A 25,157-nucleotide genomic window follows, 5' to 3' on the forward strand; every position below is an offset into this window, starting at 1 on the left:
TCCCAGCATATGTTCACACATACCGTCTCACTTGATCCTTCTGATAACTCAGGTGGAAAAGGCACAGCTGATCACTCCCTCATACCACACAGCCAGGGGCCACAGCTAGACTGTGGATGCCGCGTCTGGCTTCAGAAAGGATGGTGCTGGCTACAGAAAGAAGTCAAACACTAATGGTGGCATTTTCAAATGTTACTGTAAATACTATAACACTTGCCATAATATTTCTGGCTGATCTTAAAATTGAGGAATCTGGTATTTTGTATAGTACGAGAATTGTTACAAACCTCAAGGTTTAAGAAAAAAAAAAAGGAACAAGACACATATATACAATTTATTAAAAACACATGAACACATTAAAATCTCACTATTTATACAATCAAATTCTAGCAACATATACAAATATTGAGTGACTACAGTACATGCCGAGGTAAGAAAAGTACATTCTGGGAGAATATCACTGACACTCAAAGCCATTTTTATTTCCAATACGTATTTCAATATATGTTTTGTTTCTACCTTTCCCAGTGCCAAAAAAGAAGAGGAGGAGATGAGAAGAAGAAACTAGTTACAAGTTGGATTATATGAGAACTGGTGCCACAGTTGACCTAAAAATATCCAACTCTTACTTAGATATTGCAGTTTAGGGATTTCAAGTTCAGAACCAAAAGGCAAAGCCAGTAGGTAATTTTTTTTTTTTTTTTAATAAACAGAACTTCACTGATTTCTCTTAAGAGGGTTGAAAAGCTTTTATTGTCCCACCTAATCTAGTTGTTCTTTCTAATCCTATTATCTGACATGGTGTTTTCCCATAACCCTCTTGCTCTCCAGGTAACAATGTGGAGCCCAGGGAAAGAGGTTCAAGCTTTATTACATTCCACAGAATTATGGCCACATTCATATTTAAATAAGCTCATTTTCTGCTCCCTCTTGTGGATGGGAGGGAGAAGGGCAAATGTATACATAACATATTTTCAATTACGGTATAAATCTACTCGAACCATTTCAACAGCAAATAAACCCATTGTTCAATGCAAAGTGCAAATAGCGAAACGTGAACTTAAATAACTGGGCTAGACCCTGCATACACAATAGGACCTATTTAGATTTACAGCTTTTAATACAATATAAATCAGCATTCACAATATCTTACCTTCAACTGTGCTGGTTCCTAAGATCAAGTAACAGCGAAGTCAGTGTAATTTTATGAAACCTTAAGGGCCACATTTCCTGTACCACTATCTGATTCTATTTTTATAACTGCATTAACAGGAAAAAATTTAACCCAGTAAGTCACAGTGACTTTTTTTTTTTTAACATGTTTCAAGCAAAGAATAAAAAAATCAAGGGAATTTTGTAAAAAAATGGTTACCTTCACATTTTCAGTTGTTACTTGATTGTCTCCAAAGCTGTATATGTATCAGACATAGTAACATTAAAAAAAAAATTCTAATATGAAAACGAATTAAAAAGTACAAACCAGAACAACCTTTTGTATCAGGCTCAGCTCTTCATTTGGAAAGTAAAATATATAATAGTAGTTAAAAACTAGATATTTTATAAAAATTATTGGTAGTTCAAGGGACAGCACAGTGGCAACATATGAATCAAGTCTTAAAACATGCATTATTTAAGAAAACATTTGCTTCTCAAAAAAAAAAAAGTTCTATGGGAAAACAATCAGGTACGCACAATTAAAAATAGCAAGCATCTTTGGAAAAAAGAAATAGTTACTGAACTCATTTCTCTTAAAGCTTCAAATAGGCATATGATTTTAGAAAGTAGATTTTTGTATACTAAGGATGAATAAAAAAATAAAGCAATTGGTTTACTCTCTTCCCACCTGGAGGGGAATGACTATGTGCTTTACACATTCATACCTGTTTTAATAAAAGTTCAACATCTGTGCTTTTTGTTTCAAATATTTTGAAACAAAATGTGTATTGGTTTTTCAGTGAATAAAATGCCTCAAAAGTCTGTTGGAAAAAGGAAAAGCAACTGAAAATAAGACCAACAAAAAAATCATACAACTAGAATGCAGAGAGGCTGTAGAATTTGGCAGTTCTGTTTTGGAGCAACGTTTTACAATACTGAAAGACTCATGGAAGCAAGCAAAATGAACACTGTACATAGTTGGTTAAATTTAGCAAATTCTGCCATCATCTGGCGGTACAGGCTAAAAGAAAAGACTAGAACCTGCTGGGGAAGTACACTTCAATATTAACTAGAAACTAGGGGATGTAAAATTGATATATTTTAATCATATGGCTAGCTTCTCATATCATCTTGCCAATCTAAAGACTTCTAAAGACGGTTTCTACACTAAGGCTAGTAAACTACAGATGATTTCTATTTCAGTCATTCAGACTACTTCTGGGTGACTGAAGTTGCCCAGAGGTATCAAAAACAAGACAGGAATTTTCCTTTGCTAGGATGCTAAAACATTTGTTCCCTCTGTTCCCTGTGATACACGAGACTACTCACACCCCCGACCACATGGATGGCGTAATCACACAGAGCCGAAAAATACATGCTGGGTTTGCATTTCTTACTGTGGGAAAATATTTATTTATTTCACTAAAAACAATAAATACCTTGAGATTCAAAGAACAGTCTTTATATAAAACCAAAACAATTTGGTTACTTTTGTGGAGGGGAGGTAATTTATACGATTCCTGAGGAATAATTTTGCCTTTCACGTTGAGACATATTAAGTGGGTCTTGTTTACAGTGTTCACGTTTAGAAGTCCTTAACTTTTCCCACTCTCCTAGGAAGAATCCCATTGCAAATAAAGTCTGGAGCAGAGGATCTCCTTTATAGCTTTTTTATTTATAAAGTTCCTGTTTCCGCATGAAGACACTAGGAGATCTAAATTAATGAGACTGATAGAGCAAGCATCACCCACTGAAAAAACTCAGGCATTTATAACATGAGAATGGGGCAGGCCACCGAGGGCCCCAGGTGGAACAAGCCAGGGATGAGACCAGGTCATGTACTATGAAATGTTTAAGTTCATTAGAGTGTCAGAAAGTGAAAAATCACTCTGCTCACTACAGGTCAGTTTCCCAGCTACAGCTCTTCCTAAGGAAAGATGGATAAATATATAATGCTGCAATCAAAACCATGATTATATCAATATATATTTTTTAAATTCAGAAAGCAATACAGGAATAGAAGAGGAAGAAATCACAATAGTACCCACCTTTCACAAATTGCTGAATTTCAAGCCATTAGACATTTTAAGAACAGTACCATGCGTTATTGCCAAAAAGGCTTACAGAGCCATCTCGAGTTCATCAATGTACCTGCAGCATCGGTAATAAATACTCAGTGATTTTAAATTTCTTTGAAGTGCATAGTAGGGAGCCTTTTCTGTATAAAATAGTGTTTTACAGTAGTAACAAACAGGATGTTTGAAATTTCATAGGCAAGCAGTAACTGTGCCACAGTAACCCTTTTAAAGCAAGATGGTAAGATTAGTAGTTTTTTGTACCTCGGTCATCACACTTCCCCCCAACACCACATCCGTGACAGATATATAATACGTTCTACCACTAATACAACAACAACAAAAAAGGCCATGTGCTTTAAAATGACGCTTTGTAAAAAGCAGCATCACCTTCAAAGGACTTCTTTAAAAACGTCACATTCCCCCTCCCTCCCTGCTTCTGACACCTCCTGCGTGCTCTGCGGCACCTGGTACACCAGTTCGTCCGGGGCGCTTGGGCCCGGCTTCCCACCTTTTGGGGTATCATACTGGGCCTGCGCCGAGGAGCAGCTGTCGGTCCTGGAGAGGAGAGTGTTGTATGTTCCCACTGAGGGGGGTGGTTGGTTCCCTGCAGCTTTGAAAGTGGAAGTTGAGGGCAGGCCAGCTGCAGCTGAGGGGTGCCCGGACATGTCCATGACGATTGGTGTTGCGTACTCAGGCCCGGTCACTGGCAGTGGTTCTGCATAGGCGTGGTAAACTTCTTGCACTGGGGAGCTGTAGGGATCGAGGTCAGCATACCCTGCTTCTTTTCCTTCTTCTGGTTTAAAGGTAGACCTCTGATGGAGGGGGCCCACAATTCCTCCCACAAGTGGCTGCGCATACTCTGGGTGTCACAAAACACAAACAGAAAAGTTCTCTCATTAATGCCACAGGCTTACCCTGAAAACACACACATCTTTATGGCACCTGTGCTATCATGGAGACGGATGGATTTTCCTGCAAGAATCAACTTCAAAATTAAAAAAGATGCTATCTCAAGGTAATATGTCAATGTGCCAGAAAGCTTCATTCATGGAATTCTGCATAAAGAGTGTATGTGTTCTTCAGATTTACAGATAACTATTTCATTCGAAAATAAATAGTCCATTACTGTATTGGTCTTGTTTTTCTTTTTCAAATATTAGGAAATGTTTAAAATATACACTGGGTTAATAGGATAAATACTGAAGCCACTGTGTCTTTCCCGCTCTCCTTTCAATACCCCCAAACTCCCAATAAAACCAAATGAAATTCCAGATAAGCAGACAAAATACCCAAAGTTTTTAAGAAATGAATACCCCAATTTTATGGATAGAACATCTGAGACACAGAAATGACTCTCTTGAGGTCTTTTTTAAAAAGTGGTTCTACATTTGGAAACTAGCTCATCTCCTACACATGGAAAAGATAAAAGACACTGTAAATACCGAAGCACTTTGCAGCAAGCACAGCAGTTTCCCCTTGAGCCCGGGCTGTGCTGTAATTACCTGCAGAGTCCGTCTGCAGCATGGTGGTGACCTCTCTTGGACTCAAGTGGTTCACCTCGCTACTACTGTAGCGAACTGGGGTTTCCTCGTGCTCCACTGATTTGGCAGGAAGAAACTGCTTCATTCCTTTCCACCAACCTTCATTGTGACCATAAGCAAGAGAGACCATTAAAGAGAAAGCTATGTTTGAAATGATAACAGTATACGAAGGAAGAAATTCTGCTGCATTTAAGCCATTTCTATAACAAAGATCTATAAAATGAGCCTTGATGATCAAGACTTTTTTTAAAAAAATGTGGTAAAATACACATAACATAAAATTTTCTATCTTACCCCCCCTTTTTTTTTTTGGCTGCACCCACACGGCTTCCAGGATCTCAGTTTCCTGACCAGGGATTGAATCCAGTAGTAGCGAAAGCCTGGAATCCTGACCACTGGGCACCAGGGAACTTTCTGAACCACTAATTAAGCAGCTCAGTGATATTACATGTGTTTACATTGTTGGGCAACCCTCATTCCAGCTATCTCCGTCTTGTGAAACTGAGGTTTCACATCCATGAAACCATAGTTTCTGATTCTCTCTTCCCCTCAGTCCCTGGAAAGCAGCATTCTACTTTGTCTTTAGAATACTATATATATAAGTAGTACCTCGTAAAAACGGAGTCATGTTATTTTTCTTTTTGTGACTGGCTTATTTCACTTAGCATAAAGTCCTCAAGGCTCATCCACATTGTAGTATATAGTACAGAATTTCCTTTTTTAAGGCTTAACATTTCATTTTATGTGTATACTGCATTTTGCTTATCCATATACTAGTGGATTGATACTTGGGTTGCTTCCATGTTTTAACTATTTAATACTGCTATGAACATGGAAGTAGAAATATTTATTCAAGACTCTGTTTTCAATTCTTTTGGGTATACACCTAGAAGTGGAATTGCTGGATCATACAGTAATTGTATTTTTAACTCTTTGAGGAACTGACCAAAAAAACACACCTACTTTCCAAAGAAGCGGTACCATTTTACATTCCCATCAACAGTGCACAATGGTTCTAGTTTCTTCACATCCTTGCCAATACCTGCCATTTTCTGTTTTTCCCCTATTCTCTATTTTCTTTCATCTAATCTTTGTTTACTTCTTCCCAGTAGCTCTGGGTTTAGTTTGTTCTTCTTTTTCTAGTTCCTTAATTTGTTCAAGCTTATTTTCTGCTTTGATAGACGATCCAGTGCAAAGCAGAACATGGTACAAATCTCTATCAAAAGCAATATACTGAAGCAAACCACTGCTGTTTCAGTGCAGCCAGACAGTTGTTCTAGCAGGGGTTTTTAATACATTAATAAGTTCAAAGAAGTCTAAGAGTAACCCTGGGCGGGGGGTGGGGGGAAGCGGCACAGGATCTGACCCCACCACTGCTCTTTTCTGCCCTAGTCACAGTGAACTCGCTGGGCTCCGAACAGTCATTCCAGTGAGGCTGGGGAAGAGGGAGACCCGCAGAAGGGCCCTGCTGTGACCTGCAGCAAGCTGCCACCTGCCACACAGAGTAGGAATCAGAAGGAACGACAACTCATGGCAGAGATGGCAGACTAGCTCCACTGGGACAAACAGCCACAGCAGAGCGAGCCACGCTGTCACCAGAACCGCAGTCCCCCCCCTTGCCTAGTGTTCACGTACACCGCACAGAAAGCTGGTCTCAAGACAGAGACGTACGTGGAGGCAAATCAGACACGTTTCCAGAAGGAAAAGAGCAAAGCGTGTGTTATGAGAAATTCTTATAACGAAATTCCACTTCATTACTCAGCGACTACAGGAGATTTTTACACAAAAGAAAAAATTCAGAACAGAAGAGGAATGCCATTTTTCTAACAGTGCCGGGGAGTTCATGTGGGCCTGAAAATGGCTTTCCTCTTCTACTGTCGCCCCCTACAGGGCAGGGCTTCCCTCTGCTGCTGCTAAGTAGCTTCAGTCGTATCTGACTCTGTGTGACCCCCATAGACGGCAGCCCACCAGGCTCCCCCGTCCCTGGGATTCTCCAGGCAAGAACACTGGAGTGGGCTGCCATTTCCTTCTCCAATGCATGAAAGTGGAAAGTGAAAATGAAGTCGCTCAGTCATGTCCGACTCATGGACAGCAGCCTACCAGGTTCCTCTGCCCATGAAGATACAAAGCCGTAAATTACCTGCCCGGTCCCAGTATGGTAAGTCATAGGTGCCTTTAGTTTTTTTCTTTCTGGAAAAATACAGGAAAAAAAAAAAAGCAAATAGAGTGAATTCACTAGTAAGAAAGCTCTGAAACAGTAAGATAAACACTCAAAAGTTAATAATTAGTCAAGAGTACACACTGCTACTTGCTGATCTACCTGGGGGAGACCTCTTTTTCATTTGACTTTCAAAGTTGCCATGGTTGAATTCTGGACTCTCAATAAATATTAAGCAACTATCTGCTGACAGAGGTATTTTGTTAACCAACTCTTTCCCACTCAAAACGGATAAAGAGTTTTTTTTTTTTTAATTAAAAAAAAGACTGATTCTGTAGATAAAAAAGCTGAATCAAACCAAAGACCCAACCCTGACATGCTGGGTTTATTTTGGTTTCAAATACAAATTTCACAAATCTGTTGATTCATCAAGTTCACAGGACAACAAGAATAACACAACCCTCACATTTTCTTCTCCATTGTTATTATTTTCTCAACTTACTGTTTTTTCCCTACGGTCCTTTGCCCCTGAGAAGTTTAAAGTGTCACACATACCCTTAACTGCGTAGACCTGATTTCTCTACCCTGCCCAGGACAAGCCACACCATCACTAACAGGGAGAGAGCTGAGGGCCACGCGGGCTGTGGAGAAGGTTCTCCTTAGCCCACTCCTCAGAATTCAGAATATCTTTCCCTGGAGAAACTTCCGTCCCTCCCTGGCATTAAAAACTGCTATCTACAGAGAAAAATATCAAGCACATGAAAGGACATTTTCTGGCTCAAGAATGTAAATCTAATTAAAATAATGCTCTGCAAGCTAAAGAGAAAGAAGCTGTTCCATTGTTATAAATGAGCTCCAGAGGGTTATGTGATTTGCTCATAATCACAAATGAGGCTTCCTCAAAAGCCCAAGGGATGTGCCTTTCCTACTTGGAAACATTCTTCTCCAGTATAAGACTGTGTTTTTATTATTGATACTAAGAGCTTCCTCATTTAAAAGTATGCTGCTAAGTCACTTCAGTCGTGTCCGACTCTGCGACCCCATAGACAGCAGCCCACCAGGCTCCCCTGTCCCTGGGATTCTCCAGGCAAGAACACTGGAGTGGGTTGCCATTTCCTTCTCCAATGCATGAAAATAAAAAGTCAAAGTGAAGTCACTCAGTCATGTCTGACTCCTAGCGACCCCATGGACTGCAGCCTACCAGGCTCCTCTGTCCATGGGATTTGCCAGGCAAGAGTATGGCTGTATTTAAAATATAATACTTCATTATTTCAAGGAAGTAGAGTGTAAAATTTGTGGATAAGAAGGTAGGTGCTGAAGTTGTCCAATGGCTGTACTATAAAATAGGATTGCATATTCTTGATCTCAAATGAAAAAGCTTCAGGTTGTTTATTCATGACATGTAAAGTACTTAGAACAGTGTCCGGCATGGGTCAGGGAGGCAGTAAGTGGCAGCTGTTTTTATTATTACTTTTCTCCTGGCTACCTTCCATAAGCCCCTTAATGGCAGTTCCTCTTTGCTCCTTGTCACAAAGCCAGTTGTCTGCAATTTCATTCACTAAGTTCTTAAAAGTAACCTTAATTCTGCAGCTCAGACCTTCTGTCCTGAACAGGCTCATGTTCCATCTACCTCTCTGGGGAGTCTGAATATCCACAGAGTCCTCTAGACACCATCCCAAACTCATCTCAGGACTTGTCTCGGGGCTCTCAACAGTTCTGTTTGCCATTCCTCACCCCCCGGCCCGGGGCTTTAACCGTAGATGATTAGACCTGATCGGCTGACTGTCAGAGGCCTGGACCACATCCCCACCCTGCCATGTGCTGACCAGGTGACCTCGGCAGGTTACTTGTGCCCTCTCAGTCTCACTTTCCTTTTCTGTAAATGGGATCTGTAACAATACCTGCTTTACAAACTGGTTAAATGAGTTAAACATGTAAGGCATTTAGAATAATGTGTAAAGTCAGCATTTCATTTGATTTTGTATAAAGATTTGCCATTGATGTTCTCATCACCACTACTGCTGCTGTCCACTTGTCTGAGAGCAGCATGAACTTCCCTTCCTGGACTCTCCTACAGCCCTGTTCCCTCCTTCCCCTCCTCACCCTGCCCCGCCATGCTAAGCTGTCAGTCCTGCAGACAGGGTCCTTCCTCCCATGGAACACACGGTAGTCAGTCCTGTTTTGATGGGATTTCTTTTGTGTTATTTCCTACTCCTCTTGTGTGAAACTTACGGGATTTAAGCTATTTATGATGTGTGTGTGTGTGTGTGTGTGTGTTATTTGCTCAGCTATATCCAGCTCTTTGCGACTGCATAGACTGTAGCCCAGCAGGCTCCTGTGTCCATGGTATTCTCCAGGCAAGCATACTGGAGTGACTTGCCATTCCCTCCTCCAGGGGATCTTCCCGATCTAGGAATTGAACCCAGATCTCCTGCATTACAGGCAGATTCTTTACCAACTGAGCTACCAGGGAAGCCTGTACTACTTGCTACCTAGTTCAAAATGGGACTCCCAGTGGCCAAGGTGAACTTTCCTAAGAGTTGTTTTGAAACGTCTGCTGTAGGGTTGCCAGTGTCTTAGCATGGTAAACTGAGAACATTACTTTAGATCAGAAGTTTGATGGGCCATGTACAGCACAGGAACAGACAGAGAGACCAAAGGAGTCAGGACTCCTCCCCTGGGTAACAGTTACTCCTTAAGAGGAGACCACTGAGCTGAGTGACCTGAAGGCTCTTGGCTGGAGGCCCTGACCCCATGCACATGGACGTTGCCTGTGGCCCTGCTGGGGCCAAGGCCTGCAGTTGGACCAGAGACTGCTGCTGCTGGTGCCGAGACGCCTCCTTCCAGACTGCTCCTTGGAGTGGTTCGTTACCCCACTTTCCCTACTCTGCCCAACCTGAGTTGTGTGCTAATTATGTGTAATAAACCCAGTGACTTGTTGAACACGGGCTACTGTTTTATCTCCAATCTTGTGATTCCTACCTGCCCTGAGAGCTCGGCCCTGTGACAAGCAGGTTCCAAGGTGGATGGTTACCTGCAATGTATTCTCTCCCACTGGACAGACTTTGGGGCTCACCAGAGGATTCCCACCAGACGGCTCAAATATTTGGTACAGAGTCAGAGTGCAGATATTTAATGGCTAAACAAATGAACTCCCTCCAAACCTGTTAGTCACCCAAGCTGTCCCCACTGCTATGTTATCCCTACTGGTCTAACTGCACAAGCCAGAAACTGGAGTGAATCCTAGATCCTCCTCCTCCTCCGGCAAGCAGCCCATCAAGCCCCTCCCCCCCCACACACCACTGGCAAACTCTCCCCCTCATGTCTCCCCCTGTCCTAGAACTGCTGTGTTATGTTCTTGCCTGGCCTTAGTAGATTCCTAACTCACCTCTCTGTCTTTTCTAGTCTCTTGTCTCTTCAATCCACCCTCACCAACTGCTGCCACCACTTTCCTACAGTCATCTGAGAGTATCACCTGCCCGCTGAACACTGGTCAATGTCTTCCCCATCTACAGAAAGCCTTCCTGGTCCAGACCCAGGCTGCATTTCTATGAGTCTCCCAGTGCTCCCCCATGCCAAGCCCCTGCGAGACAACTCACTATTCTGCCTACATTTCACATCTCCGTGCCTTCTGCCAAGCCATGCCCTCACTCTGGGCCATTCTCTCTTCCTCTATCTAGCTAAAATCAACTCCTCCTTTAAGGGAAAACTTGTCAAATATGAGGATTACTCTTTTCTGGAAAAAAGGTTTCAGGTAACTCTCAAGGTTCTTGCATCTGTGTTCCTCTGTACTTCATGTACAACTCATCAAGCCAAAGTATAGTGGTCAATCTGCCAGACAATCTGGAGATAAGAACGGTGTTTCATTCTCTCAGTAAATGTTACTCAGTGTCTATTATACCTTACTACTGTGTGTAACCCAGTGTGTAACCCAATGTGTAACACAAAGTTTGATATAATAAAGGCACGCAATAACTTATTACGGGATTGAACTTACTCATTTTTTATGGGAATAAAGGAGATATGTACATATTTTTATTTTACTGACCACCTTTACTCTTCCTCTCAAAAGGGTTCATCTTCTATATTTAGTTCTATTTCATATTTGGAAACATCCCCTCTAGGACCAGTCAGGTGGACTGGTTTTGCACTAACCTGTTCCTCCAATGCCAAGCACACACCAGTATGAGAATGAGAGTGGTGAGCACCATGACCAACACAGGGACAAGGACCGCGGCCAAGGCTACATCTGCAAAACAGCAGCAGACAAAAACACATTAACACCAAAGACAGAATCATTAAGGAGAAGAGTCAAGATTAACCGTATCAACATTCAAAGTTTTTCTAGCTCAAAAAAAAACCCCATAATTTATGCCATGAGTGGGCACAAGTGGTAACTGTAGAGATTTCACAGATACGTGGAAATTTGTTGCATTATTTGCTCCACCATTCTATGTTTTTAAAACACCAAGACAGATTAAAAGACAAATGATAAACCGGGAAATATTTTCTGCATATGTGATAAGAGGTTAATAATAGTTAATCTACTACAGAGTTTACAGTAAAAAATAAACAGAAAGGTCAGCAGAGATAAAAAAGCAATGCCTTAAGAAGCAAAGAATTCAACGCTGAGGTACACTGAAAGCATATCGTGGAGCACAATGCTGCAGATTACATGCGTTACCTGATTGAAGAATATGAGGATGCTTACAAGAAACAATTCTCTCAGTACATAAAGAACAACGTAACTACAGACATGATGGAGGAGATGTATAAGAAAGCTCATGCTGTAATACAAGAAAATCCAGCATATGAGAAGAAGCCTAAGAAAGAAGTTAAAAAGAAGAGGTGAGGTGGAACTGTCCCAAAATGTCATTTGCTCAGAAGAAAGATCAGCTTCCTTCAAGTTCAGGAACAGGCTGCCAAGAGTTAATAAACCAAACCTCAATTTGCTATCAAAATTTTTCAGATAAAGACAATAATAAACTTATTGAACAAGCAAAAAAAAAAAAAAGTGAGCAGTAAACATGTTCACCTCACTAGTAATCAGAGAAGTAGAACTCAGACAAGAAGAAGATGCTATTTTTGCTTATCAAGTTGGCAAATATTTAAAAAAACAACTAATTGCTGAAGAGAGTCTCAATGCCTATTGAGATCATTCTGATCGGCATTTTGGGGCAAAATTTATAAAAAGGTGTTACTTGACAATTCTCTATGCAGAATTATTCTTAGGAGAAAACTATGATGCCATTTAAAGATGTACCTTTAAAGATCTTTGCTAATGTATCCGCACAAGACTGAAAACCAGGAAGTAATCCAAATGCTCAACAATGAGGGAGAGGAAGTAAATCACTGTATCCTCCTTATAATAAAATATTACCTGGATACTGGAAGTGACTGCAAAATAGTTACAGATGTGAAAAGATAACAACATAGTACCAAGTTGTTGTTCAGTTGCTAAGTTGTGTTCCACTCTTTGGGACCCCAGGGACTGTAGCCGCCAGGCTTCCCTGTTCTTCACCATCTCCTGGAGCTTGTTCAAACTCATGTGCATTGAGTCAGTGATGCCATCCAACCATCTCATCCTCTGTTACCCATTTCTCCTCTTGCCTCCAATCTTTCCCAGCATCAGGGTCTTTTCCAATGAGTTGGCTCTTTGTATCAGGTGGCCAAAGTATTGGAGCTTCAGTATCAGTCTTTCCAATGAATATTCAGGGTTCATTTCCTTTAGGGTTGACTGGTTTGATTTCCTTGCTGTCCAAGGGACTCTCAAGAGTTTTCTCCAACACCACAGTTTAAAAGCATCAATTCTTTGGCACTCAGCCTTTTACTGTCCAGCTCTCACACCTGTACATGACTACTGGAAAAACCATAGCTTTGACAATACATATCTTTGTAGGCAAAGTAATGTCTCTGCTTTTTAATACACTGTCTAGGTTTGTCATTGTGTTTCTTCCAAGGAGCAAACATCTTTTAATTTCATGGCTGCAGTCACCATCCTCAGTGATTTTGGGGCCCAAGAAAATAAAGTCTATCACTGTTTCTATTGTTTCCCCATCTATTTGCCATGAAGTGATGCAACCAGATGCCATGATCTTCATGTTTTAAATGCTGAGTTTTAAGCCAGCTTTTTTACTCTCCTCTTTCACCTTCAAGAGGCTTTTTAATTTCTCTTTGCTTTCTGCCATAAGGGTGGTGTCATCTGCATTTCTGAGGTTATTGATATTTCTCCTGGCAATCTTTTACAGCTTGTGATTCATCCAGACTGGCATTTCACATGAGGTATTCTGCAAATAGTATTAAGTATTGAAACCAAATGCATGTATGAACAAGGCAGAAACCAACACAATGCTGGAGCCTGCGGGAACTTGGAGATCACTTAATCACTTATCACTTAATAAGGGGATTAAGTGATCTCACTCTATAGATAAAGAATTCTGGGTAGAAAATGGTCTGCTTAAGGTCATCTGTATGGAACAACTGATCAAGAAAGGAGTAAGACAGGGCTGTCTGCTGTTGCCCTGTTTGTTTAAGCTATACACTGAGCACATCATGAGAAATGCCAGGCTGGATGGGTTACAAGCGGGAACCAAAATAGGCGAGAAAAATATCAACAACCTCATGATAAGCACATGATACCACTCTAATGTCAAAAAGCGAAGAGGAACTAAAGAGCCCCTTGATGAGGGTGAAGGAGGAGAGTGAAAGAGCTGGCTTAAGACTAAATATTAAAAAAAAAACTAAGATCATGGCATCTGGCCCCATTACTACATGGCAAACAGAAGGGGAAAAGGTGGAAACAGTGACAGATTTCCTCATCTTGGGCTCCAAAATCACTGCAGATGGTGAGTCCAGCTATGAAATCAGAAGACAACTGCTTCTTGGTAGGAAAGTAATGACAAACCTAGACAGTGTGTTGAAAAGCAGAGACATCACTCTGCCAACAAAGGTCCATATAGTCAAGGCTATGGCCTTCCCAGTGGTTAGGTACAGTTTTGAGAGCAGAACCATAAAGAAAGCAGAATGCCAAAGAATTGATGCCTTCAGACTGTGGTGTTGGAGAAGACTCCTGAAAGTCCCATGGGCACCAAAGAATTGATGTCTTCAAACTGTGGTGCTGGAGAAGACTCCTGAAAGTCCTGCAGGCAGCAAGGAGATCAAACCAGTGAATCTTAAGAGAGATCAACCTTGAATAGTCACTGGAAGGACTGATACTGAAGCTGAAGCTCCAGTATATTGGTCATCTGATGTGAACACATGACTCATTGGAAAAGTTCCTGATGCTGGGAAAGATTGAGGGCAGGAGAAGAGGGCATCAGAGGATGAGATGGTGGACGTGAACTTGGGCAAACTCTGGGAGATGGTGAGGGACACAGAGGCCTGGTGTGCTGCAGTCCATGGAGTCACAAAGAGTTGGACATGACTGGGCGACTGAACAACAAGGTCATCTGGTTCAAAACTGGGAAAGGAGTACGTCAAGGCTATGCATTGTCACCCTGCTTACTTAACCTGTACGCGGAGTACATCATGCAAAACACTGGGTTGGATGAATCACAAGCTGGAATCAAGATTAACGGGAGAAATATCAACAACCTCAGATATGCAGATGATACCACCCTTACGGCAGAAAGTGAAAAGGAATTAAAGAGCCTCTTGATGAAGATGAAATAGGAGAGTGAAAAATCTGGCTTAAAACAATGTTCAAAAAACGATTAAGATGATGGCAAGGCATCTGATCCCATCAATTCATGGCAAATAGATGGGGAAACAATGGAAACAGTGGCAGATTTTATTTCTTGGGCTCCAAAATTACTGTGAACAGTGACTGCAGCCACAAAATTAAAAGACGCTTGCTCCTTGGAAGAAAAGTTATGACAAAACTAAACAGTGTATTAAAAAGCAGAAACATCACTTTCCTGACAAAGGTTCAACAGTCAAAGCTATGGTTTTCCCAGTAGTCATGTATGGATGTTGAGAGTTGGACCATAAAGAAGGCTGAGCGCCGAAGAGTTGATGTTTTTGAATTGTGGTGCTAGAGAAAATTCTTGAGAGTCCCTTGGAGATCAAGAATCAAGGAGATCAAACCAGTCAATCATAAAGGAAATCAACCCTGACTATTCATTGGAAGGACTGATGCTGAACCTGAAGCTCCAATACTTTGACCACTTGATGTGAAGAGCCAACTCACTGGAAAAGACCCTGATGTTGGGAAAGTTTGAGGGCAGAAGGAGAAGGGGACAAACAGAGCATGAGACGGTTGGGTAGCATTGCCAACTCAGCAAACACGAGTTTGAGCAAACTCCGGGAGACAATGAAGGACAGGGAAGCCTGGCATGTTGTAGACCTTGGGGTCGCAAAGAGTCAGAAATGACTGAGTGACTGAACAACAGCAAAGGTCATCTGGGAAGCTGGTTGCTTTCTCCACTCCTTAGCCTCCTCCTGGCCATGAGGGTGACGACAGCAACAACTGCTGATATTTACTGGGTGGGAAGCTCCAGACCTGCATCTCCTTTACTCCATATCATCATAACCCAAAGAAAGAGCGAGCCTGAAGATTCAGGAAGGGAGAAGATAATCCATAACACCAGGCCTCTGAGAAGTAGGATGGACGGGAAATGGATGAGTATGCAGGTTCCAGAAAAAGGTTCCACTGAAGTGCCCTTCAAATGGCTTCTACTTTGTGAAGTGGAAGATGTAACGGAGAGTGAGTGAGGATCTCTGGGTCAAGGGTTTGAAAGATACAGAGAATGTTTCTAACAGCTACTGTTGGGAACAGACAGAAGAACTAACCAGGGAAACAGAAAGACCACCAGCTGGTACTGAGGGAGGACCCTGATGTTAGAGCAGCACAAATCTGACCATGATGTGATTTTCACCAGCATCACTCTTAGACTGGATGTAAAAATGGAGAACGGAGAAGGGCATACAACAGAAATCATGACTCAGGATAGAAAGGACTAAGACATTAGAAAAGCATAAGTGCTTTATCCCCAAAATGTGTGAAACTGTAGAGAAAATAGTCAGGCTCAGATGGATACTGTTTGACTTAATCAGAGGTAGTATTATTACAATATATGCTTAGGTTCAAAAAATAATAAATTCTATACAGTACTATTTCAAAGAAAAGGAGACAGGAGGTCTTCAATCAAAAATGTTCTTTGATTAGTATGCTCTTTGTTAGTCTTTTAAAGATTACATGGACCCTAGTTCCAGAATAAAATGCTTTAAGAACAATTTTAGTCCTAAGATTTAAAAATTCTATAATCAGATTTTAAGATGAGCAACACTTAAAAATGACTGTTCTTCCATATGGTATGTGGTCTGGGATTCCACCCAAACGCATGGTTTCTGTAAATTGAAGCTCTTTGTGGGATGCTGAAATTTCTTGTCTCTGTCAACTCTTGCTTCTTTCTAAAGTGGACAAAATAAATGTTGCTCGCCATTTCAGTAATCAGAGTGTTGCCTCATGTTCTCAGCCACTGCCCCCCACCCATGACCATGTACCCCCAGAGGAATTTAGGATGGAGAAAATTGGAATACTGACTCTAAACAGTTAAGATACATATTAATGAGTAATTTCAGTGAGCTCAGACTCTTGCATCTTCCCCTACATAGAAAAGCATTAAAACCATTAACTTTAGATGTCTTGTTTTTTTATCTTTTTTTCCCCAGCAAAAATTCCTATATATCCCAGCTCCTCCTTTATGTCTTTAGAACAGTTTCATAGAACTACCTGAGAGGCTGCATCCCAGACTACAGTCCTCAGTAAGAACCTGCATAAAACACAATTCTCAACTTTTAGGTTGTAAGTTTTTTGTTTTTTTTTTTCAATCAACACTAGCCTCCCTGCAGCACGAGAAAGACACAGGTCTCTTTGGGAATACTTTAGAAGATACGAAGGAAACTGATGTGGAAAGTTGTAGAAAGCTATCTGAATACAGACAAATTTTCAGAAAATGAGAATGATTAAAATTGTATTAAGTTACTCTGAATGGATGCTTTCTCTTCTCTGCATTGTCCTGAAGATTAGGGTGCTTTTTATCTGTCAACACTGAAATCAATTCCTTAATGGCATTGATGTGATGTTTTTTTTCCTGAACTCAACTGAAATTTTGTTTTCAACTAGTAAAATCAAAAACTAGTATGCTTATATATGTTAACATTTTATATAACAATAATAAACAACAAGCTTGAAAGTAAATTGGAAAACAGTATTTGTCATCTTAAAAAGTAACTATAAGTATTTAAAAAACAGAGACCAAATTTTTAAAATAAATGTTAACAGTATCTTTTATATTTTTTTTTAAAAAAGTATATTAATTTTCACCAAACCTTTTGTTATTTTTCTTCTTCCCTTTTTGCTACCAAATCCCTATCTAACAAATTAATATACAATCAGAAAAAAGTTTGCTTCTTGTTATGGTTTTAGTTATTTTTAGAAAAATTTTCTTTCTAAGGCTGAGGCTCCATGTATTTATAGTTATAGAAGGGAAAAAAATCACAAAAGGAATTTTATGATTCCTTTATCATCTAAAGTTAATTATTTTAGATGATAACTTTATCATCTAATTAATGATTGTAATGCTTTTCTATGTAGGGAAAGATGCAAGAGTCTGAGCTCACTGAAATTATTCATTAATATATATCTTAACTGTTTAGCGGAGAAGGCAATGGCACCCCACTCCAGTACTCTTGCCTGGAAAATCCCATGGACGGAGGAGCCAGGTAGGCTGCAGTCCATGGGGTCGCTAGAGTTGGACACGACTGAGCGACTTCACTTTCACTTTTCACTTTCATGCAATGGAGAAGGAAATGGCAACCCACTCCAGTGTTCTTGCCTGGAGAATCCCAGGGACGGGGAAGCCTGGTGGGCTGCTGTCTATGGGGTCACACAGAGTCAGACACGACTGAAGTGACGCAGCAGCAGTAACTGTTTATAGAGTCAGTATTCTGTTTTTCTCCATCCTAAATTCCTCTTGGGGTACATGGTCATGGGTGGGGGTAGTGGCTGAGAACTTGAGGCTGAGAACCTAGAATACAGCAGCCAGCTCTAAATATTTAAAGAATCATTTTACATTGTAACAGATAACAGAACTTAACAATGCAGCCAGTTTTTTCTTTAAGGTATGGAGTTGAACTTTTTGCAATACTTCAAAAACAAGGGGGAAAAAACTTTGAAGGTTTAAAAGCTGGAGATGTTCCTGAAAACTTGTTAAAAACAAAAAAATTCACTCCTATAAACAGGTATTAATTTTCGGGTTTGCATACCTTTGGTCACATTTGGAGTTACGGTAGTGTTTTTGATTTCAGGAGTGGCAGTTGTCTGCTCTGTCTGTGTAGGAAATTCATTGCTACTTCGAGGTTGTAGTGGTTGAGTAAATTTGGGGGCACGACCTTGAAAAAAATTTTAAAAACTCTTTATTCTTTTATCTATACCAACTTGATTAAAATAGTTACTTTATAATGCTTTTAACATATTTATGGAAAATTATACCACAAAACTAGGGAATACTGAATGCTCACTTTTAAAGGAGGCATACCTTTGGCTATTTTTGGAGGGGTTGTAGTATTTCTGAGGTCATTGCTGCTCCGAGGAGGTGGAGGTTGAGTAAGTTTTGGAGGACGACCTTGAAAAATGGTTTAGAAAAGTTTCTACGTTTTGCTTACATAAATCATAGTTAAAAAATAGTAATTTTAAATGTCTTTAATATTTCCCACAGTACTTAGTTTTGCACAGTAACTTTAAATCTCAGAGAAAGATGTCAGAACGATACATGTACTCTGCAGTAAATGCACAAATATACTTTGATTTCTGAGTTTTTTAAATAATCAAATTGTCCAAAAAGAATCTTCTTAGGAAGGAGAATACCAGATGATATTGAAAGGATAGAGAATGTTGAAAGGATAAAGCTATAAAAAAGTTGTCACAATATATATACTTACTATTCATTCAACTCATTTAATAAATATTTATGGAGGGCCTACTATGTGTCAGCACTATGGTAGTTTGGGGGGATATAATAGTAAACAAAGTATTAAAATATCATATAATTTCGATGGAAGTTATTCCTACTTTTAATTTATTAAAAGTAAAATGTACTTAGGCTAAGATGACTGTTACCATCATCAAGTGCTTAAATGATGGAAATATTCTACTACATGAGACCTGATTATAAATGATTAAGGTTGAGACTACATTTGGAAATCCAACTCTTTGCTTTGTCTCATCAATGATGCTCTTTCTTCTTCCACCTGTAACTTTAGAAACCAGTTTGATATCTAATATGATAGTTAATAGGGATAACTATTTCTTTTTAAAAATCCCTTTAAGAAGATATGATAACTACAGGATAAGTACATTATTATTAGTTTCTCAGAGAACAGCGAAGTCATTTTTAGTTAATGCAATGAAAACAAGATGCCTTAAACATATTGTTGAATTACCTTTAGGAATAAATTGACATCCAAGCAGTTCCATTTTCATGGCAATTTTCTGCTGCCATTGGGTAGGATTCACTCTAATAAAACGTGCAATAATTGGTGGCAAAAAGTTATTACGCACATCCTGGTGATAATCTTTGTTTCCTTGAAATATCTTTAAAAAACAACAAAAAATTGGTATTTTACATCAACAGAGGCCAGGGCTAAACTGCTCCACTGAAACATGTTTTTGAGTTTTGCTCTGGGCCTTAAATGAGCTCTGCAAAGTATGACAAGAAGCATTAATTTGTATGAAAATAAATCATAATTTGGAAAAACTATTAAGAAGCTGCACATTCTTCATAAAATTTCATAAAAGGAAATACTGAATATAAAAATCATTTTAAATGACTTAAAAACATAACAAAAGTTCCAACTTGGCAATTTGAGGAGGTTTTAATTGCAGTGCACAGTATATTGTATTAATAATTCCTGTGGAATCATCAGCTATTTAAATAAATTTATAAAGTAAAGAATAATTGAACATTTGAGGTCTTAGAGGAAATGCTTTACTGTGTATTTTTCATAATTTTTCTCTCAATAAATTGACTGAAAGTGAACACACTAGTAAACACATAAGGGATATATATCTCCACCTACTGGAGAAACTGTATAAGCACAGTTCCCATTTCTCTGCCAGCGGAGAGTGAGAAAACCTCACAGACAAAGGATACCGGGTTGAGTTCTTAGAACTATACTGTCTCAGTAGTCGGGAAAGATGAGAACTAAAGCTGCTCAGGTCTTGCCTAACAACACAAAAATGTAAGCCTTGAAAAGATCACATGATTTCCAAGTAACCTAACTGCATCGCAGAATAGCTATGTGTGTCACAGCAGAAAAGCAGGTCAGAACTGATAAGCCAGGCCACTTCCTCACTTTACAGGTAAGAACTCTGAACCTATAGGAGGTGGTTTAGTCGCTAATTCGTGTCCAACTCTTTGTCACCCCATGGACTTTAGCCCACCAGGTTCCTCTGTCCATGGGCTTTCCCAGGCAAGAATACTGGAGTAGGCTGCCATTTCCTACTACAGGGATCTTCCCAACCCAGGAACTGAACGGATGTATCCTGTGTCTCTTGCACTGGAAGGTGGCTTCTTTACCACTGAGCCATGTGGGAAGTCCCAACCTAGAACTCTAAACCCAGTGAAATTATCTTTCAAAAAAGAAGCCAAAAATATTTTTTCAGAACTTTGTTAAGACGTTTTTAAAATATAAGCATTGATAATACTTATGATTATAAAAATTAATTCACAAGTATAACAAATATTACTATACAAATAAATGGAGAAGGCAATGGCACCCCACTCCAGTACTCTTGCCTGGGAAATCCCATGGACGGAGGAGCCTAGTAGGCTGCAGTCCATGGGGTCGCAAAGAGTCAGACACGACTGAGTGACTTCACTTTCACTTTTCACTTTCATGCATTGGAGAAGGAAATGGCAACCCACTCCAGTGTTCTTGCCTGGAGAATCCCAGGGATGGGGGAGCCTGGTGGGCTGCCGTCTGTGGGGTCGCTCAGAGTCGGACACAACTGAAGTGACTTAGCAGCAGCAGCAGCAGCATACAAATAAATATGGATGTGCTAATAGTAAAAATTTGTCAAGTTTGGGGGCATTAAGCAGAAATAAGTTTTATATACAGGGACAATATTGTTATTTGCTTCAAGGGGTGGAGGCTCACTAAAGGTGAAGTTCATGTGACATCAAGTAGAAGAGAAGAGGGAAGGCCTTGAATAACAGCTGAAGAGTTTAGATCCAGATGAAAGACTAAAAGGAACCCCTGGAGTTTTTTGAACAGAGAGATAAGTGGCGAGTGAACATGTTAGCATACCATATATATGACAGAGAACTGGCAGTATCGTAAAATCAAAACAAAACTCATGGGGAGGTTTCATTGAAAAAATGTGCTCGTAATTCAATTCCAGATGAGAGGCAGTCACCTTCCCTGGGGACAGGGACCCCTTGCGGTGGGTGGATCAAGACCGGGAGCCCAGGTGAAAGAAACTGACCTCCAGTTGAGAGCCACCTCTGCTATTCTCTCTCTACCCCTCAGCATCTGTTCTGGCACATTACAGAACTGCCATTTTTGGCTAACTAAAAAATAAGATGAGGAAATTCTCCAGGTAGAAAAAAAACAGTTGTTTTTTACAACAAATGTTGGTAAGATCTTGAAATGACCTTTCTGTATCGTATAATTTAACGCCCTTCTGCCTTATCCTCTGCACCCCCTTCACCTTGCCTACAGAGTAGAAATCTAGGAACAAATTAGGCTCACCATCATTCTGTGGATTGATAAGAAAAGTTTTTTAAAGATAAGAAATTAATTAATTATAAGAAATAATAAATTATTTAAACAATTTAATTAATACTGGAAAAAGAAATCAAGGAAGTACTTACCCTTACAATCATCAAATAGGACCCAGAAGCCCTGACAATGTCCTAACCATGTTAGAAGGGTAAGGCTAATAATTGTGCTATGCTTAGTCACTCAATCGTGTCCAACTCTTTGTGACCCTATGGACTATAGCCCTCCATTCTCCAAGCAAGATTACTGAGGGGATTCCTATGCCCTCCTCCAGGGGATATTCCCAACCCAGGGATCAAACTCAGGTCTTCCACATTGCAGGTGGATTCTTGACCAGCTGAGCCACCAGGGGAAGCCCAGTAACCAACACTACCTAAAATAACCAGGAGAGGGCAGAGTAAGACCAAATGATATTTAATTTTTAGTATCACAAAGGAAGAGCTTCTGTGGCTTATTGCAAAGGCCACACCTACCCATCACCCTCTTCTTAAAATGCTCTTTAGAAATACTTTAGTGATCATTTTACCTTATCCTGGTCCACACCAGGCTCTCTGTACACAGTCCACCTCTGCCCATCAGCACTGTATAGAATCTTGTAGGCTGACACGTAGTAATTGTGCTCCACCATGGTGGAGCCGGTAGTCACAATGCCTAGGAATAGGAAGGTCATTCATTAGAGCTCACAGTCTGATCCTTGAAGTTTGTTCATCACTGAAGCATTAACACCTAAAATGTACCATTCAAACAGTTCTGTCTGTGGCACAGGACCATAGCTAAGGGCAAGGTTTCATCCTGATAGGAACTACTCCTTGGCTTTGTTCCCTTGGAGGGACAGGAAGAATTATGACCACATATAAGGAAAGGACTATTGTATTTTGGCAGCCTGTATTCATGTCACTGCAAAATACTGCTCACTTACTGAAAAAGAATGACTTCCTGGGAATGAATAAAGATTATTGGCATTATTTTTAGTACCAAAGCAAAATAAATTTTAACAAAATTATCTAAAGCAATCCTAACCAAATATTCTGACCATTTGTTCAGTTCAGTTCAGTTCAGTCGCTCAGTCGTGTCCAACTCTTTGTTAAGTTGCTGTAAATAATTAAATTTATACTTGGCACATGTGGGATATTATCTGTAGCACTTAAAATGGACTCATTGAACACAAACTTCTCTTAATGACTGTTGTTGCTGTTTAGTCACCAAGTCGTGTCTGACTCTTTGTGACCCCACGATTGTAGCCCTGCAAGCTCCTCTGTCCATGGGATTCTCTAGGCAAGAACACTGAAGTGGGTTGCCATTCCCTTCTCCACTTAATGACTGTAGGAGATGGTTATTTCAGATGCCTCAAGATCCCTTTACTCAAACACTACCCTAAAAAAAAAACTTACTACAATGAAAAGAAAAACTAATAAGAATCAAATACCAACTCCTCTCCTTTGCAATGTTTTATAAAACCTTCTTTGGTCATATTAATACCAGTAAAAGGAGATCAGCCCTGGGTGTTCTTTGGAAGGAATGATGCTAAAGCTGAAACTCCAGTACTTTGGCCACCTCACGCGAAGAGTTGACTCATTGGAAAAGACTCTGATGCTGGGAGGGATTAGGGGCAGGAGGAGAAGGGGACGCCAGAGGATGAGATGGCTGGATGGCATCACTGACTCGATGGACGTGAGTCTGAGTGAACTCCGAGAGTTGGTGATGGACAGGGAGGCCTGGCGTGCTGCGATTCCTGGGGTCGCAGAGTCGGACATGACTGAGCGACTGAACTGACTGACTGAAACTAAACTTGGTGGTGGTGGTTTAGTCGCTAAGTCGTGTGCGACTCTTGTGACCCCATGGACTGTAGCCTGCTAGGCTCCTCTGTCTGTGGCATTCTCCAGGCAAGAATAGTGGAGTGGGTAGCCATTTCTCTCTCCAGAACTAAACTTAAAATCATATAATTAAATTTGCAGTGACCAAATTCTCCATGAAATTCTTACATGTCACCAGGTTTTCAAATGAAATCAGCATTATAAATTGTCTAGAAAATTCTGTCTCTTTTACCTGTGATCTTCTTTTCCTTATTCAGATCTACTTGCAACCACTGATATTCATCAGTGGCAAAAGCAGCCCAAGGAGGTCCAGGTTTTTTCAGCCTGGCCTTTTCAGGTTTCCAGCTGTTCTCTTGTCCTGTGTGGTCCGTCCACTCCAACACAGATGATGCTGTTATTTGAGCATCAGCGATCACGCCAGATTCCATGCCCAGTGTTCCATAACAACCTGAAACAAAGAAGAAAGTAATTCGGTTTCCAGACATAAACTCAAAAAGCTATAAATACTTATTCATTGGAAACTCTGAATTGTACCTTTAATTAACATTCACTATGCTGACAATAGCCTGCCTATACTAGAGGATTTCAAAAGCAGGCAAATGCTTCTTGGGTGTCTTTGTGTTTCATCAGAGAACATACAGACATATTTACTCACAGCAATGCATGTGAGTGTGCTCAGTCATGTCCGACTCTTTGCTACTCCATGTACTGTAGCCCACCAGGCTCCTCTGTCCATGGAATTCTCCAGGCAAGAATACTGGAGTGGGTTGCTATTTCCTCCTCCATAGGTTCTTCCTGACCCAGGGATCAAACCTGTGTCTCCTGTATCTCCTGCATTGGCAGGCATATTATTTATCACTGAGCCACCTGAGAAGCCCATTCACAGCAATAACCACTAGTTACTGGTGCCACCTTACCCTCTCCCTGGGACACTTTCCTCAGTGGGCAACAGGCTCCCCTACTCCTCCAGGTGTTGCTCAGATGTCACCTTCTCCATGAGGCCTGCCCCAACCCACTTCAAACTTCCAACCAGTCCCTCCTGCACTGTCTGTCCTCTCTCCTTGCCTTATTTCCCACATCTTCTATAATGTTATAGACAGTACATTATAAACATTCATTTACTTATCCACTGTTCATTGTCCATATCTCACTACCAGAATGTAAATTCTGCTCACTTTTGTTTCACTAGCACCAGAAGAGTGTCTGGTGACAAATGAAAAAAGGCACTTAATATTTTCTGTTGATTAATCACTTCAGATATATTAAAAAAAAAAATCCCTTTTTCTTAGGAAACTTCCATGGTCACTTGATCATTTCTCTATTAATATAAAACCTCCAGTTTATTCTATTCATTAAATTATTATCTATTTTATCCTAAAGGAAATCAACCCTGAATGTTCATTGGAAGGACTGATGCTGAAGCTCCAATAATATGGCCACCTGATGTGGAGAATCGACTCACTGGAAAAGACCCTGATGCAGGAGACAAAAGGCAGGAGGAGAAGTGAGTGACAGAGGATGGGATGGTTGGATGGCACCCCCAACTCAATGGACATGAGTTTGAGCAATCTGTGGGAGATGGTGAAGGTCAGGCAAACCTGGTGTGCTCCAGTCCATGGGGTCACAA

The 25,157-nt window shown here is 40.4% G+C and overlaps 2 protein-coding genes across 13 annotated transcripts in view; one reads left to right on the forward strand and one right to left on the reverse strand.

The window, feature by feature from the left end:
* The window catches only part of ST3GAL6 (ST3 beta-galactoside alpha-2,3-sialyltransferase 6), an 86,723-nt gene extending 86,022 nt beyond the window's left edge, over nucleotides 1-701 (forward strand). For all 11 annotated transcript variants that reach the window (XM_055567896.1, XM_055567895.1, XM_055567901.1 and 8 more), the window contains one exon: nucleotides 529-701. The gene's annotated coding sequence lies outside the window, so the exon portion shown is untranslated. The remainder of the gene's footprint in view (nucleotides 1-528) is intronic.
* The window catches only part of DCBLD2 (discoidin, CUB and LCCL domain containing 2), an 84,434-nt gene continuing 59,598 nt past the window's right edge, over nucleotides 322-25,157 (reverse strand). For both annotated transcript variants that reach the window (XM_055567894.1, XM_055567893.1), the window contains 9 exons: nucleotides 23,763-23,978; nucleotides 22,243-22,367; nucleotides 19,377-19,527; nucleotides 18,473-18,559; nucleotides 18,201-18,326; nucleotides 11,088-11,181; nucleotides 6,915-6,964; nucleotides 4,736-4,873; nucleotides 322-4,092 (listed from right to left, as the gene is read on the reverse strand). In XM_055567894.1, the coding sequence (XP_055423869.1) occupies nucleotides 3,623-4,092; nucleotides 4,736-4,873; nucleotides 6,915-6,964; nucleotides 11,088-11,181; nucleotides 18,201-18,326; nucleotides 18,473-18,559; nucleotides 19,377-19,527; nucleotides 22,243-22,367; nucleotides 23,763-23,978 (1,457 nt within the window). In that variant the 3' untranslated portion in view covers nucleotides 322-3,622. The remainder of the gene's footprint in view (nucleotides 4,093-4,735; nucleotides 4,874-6,914; nucleotides 6,965-11,087; nucleotides 11,182-18,200; nucleotides 18,327-18,472; nucleotides 18,560-19,376; nucleotides 19,528-22,242; nucleotides 22,368-23,762; nucleotides 23,979-25,157) is intronic.

Source organism: Bubalus kerabau, chromosome 2, assembly GCF_029407905.1.
Source record: "Bubalus kerabau isolate K-KA32 ecotype Philippines breed swamp buffalo chromosome 2, PCC_UOA_SB_1v2, whole genome shotgun sequence".
Classification (NCBI taxonomy): domain Eukaryota; kingdom Metazoa; phylum Chordata; class Mammalia; order Artiodactyla; family Bovidae; genus Bubalus; species Bubalus kerabau.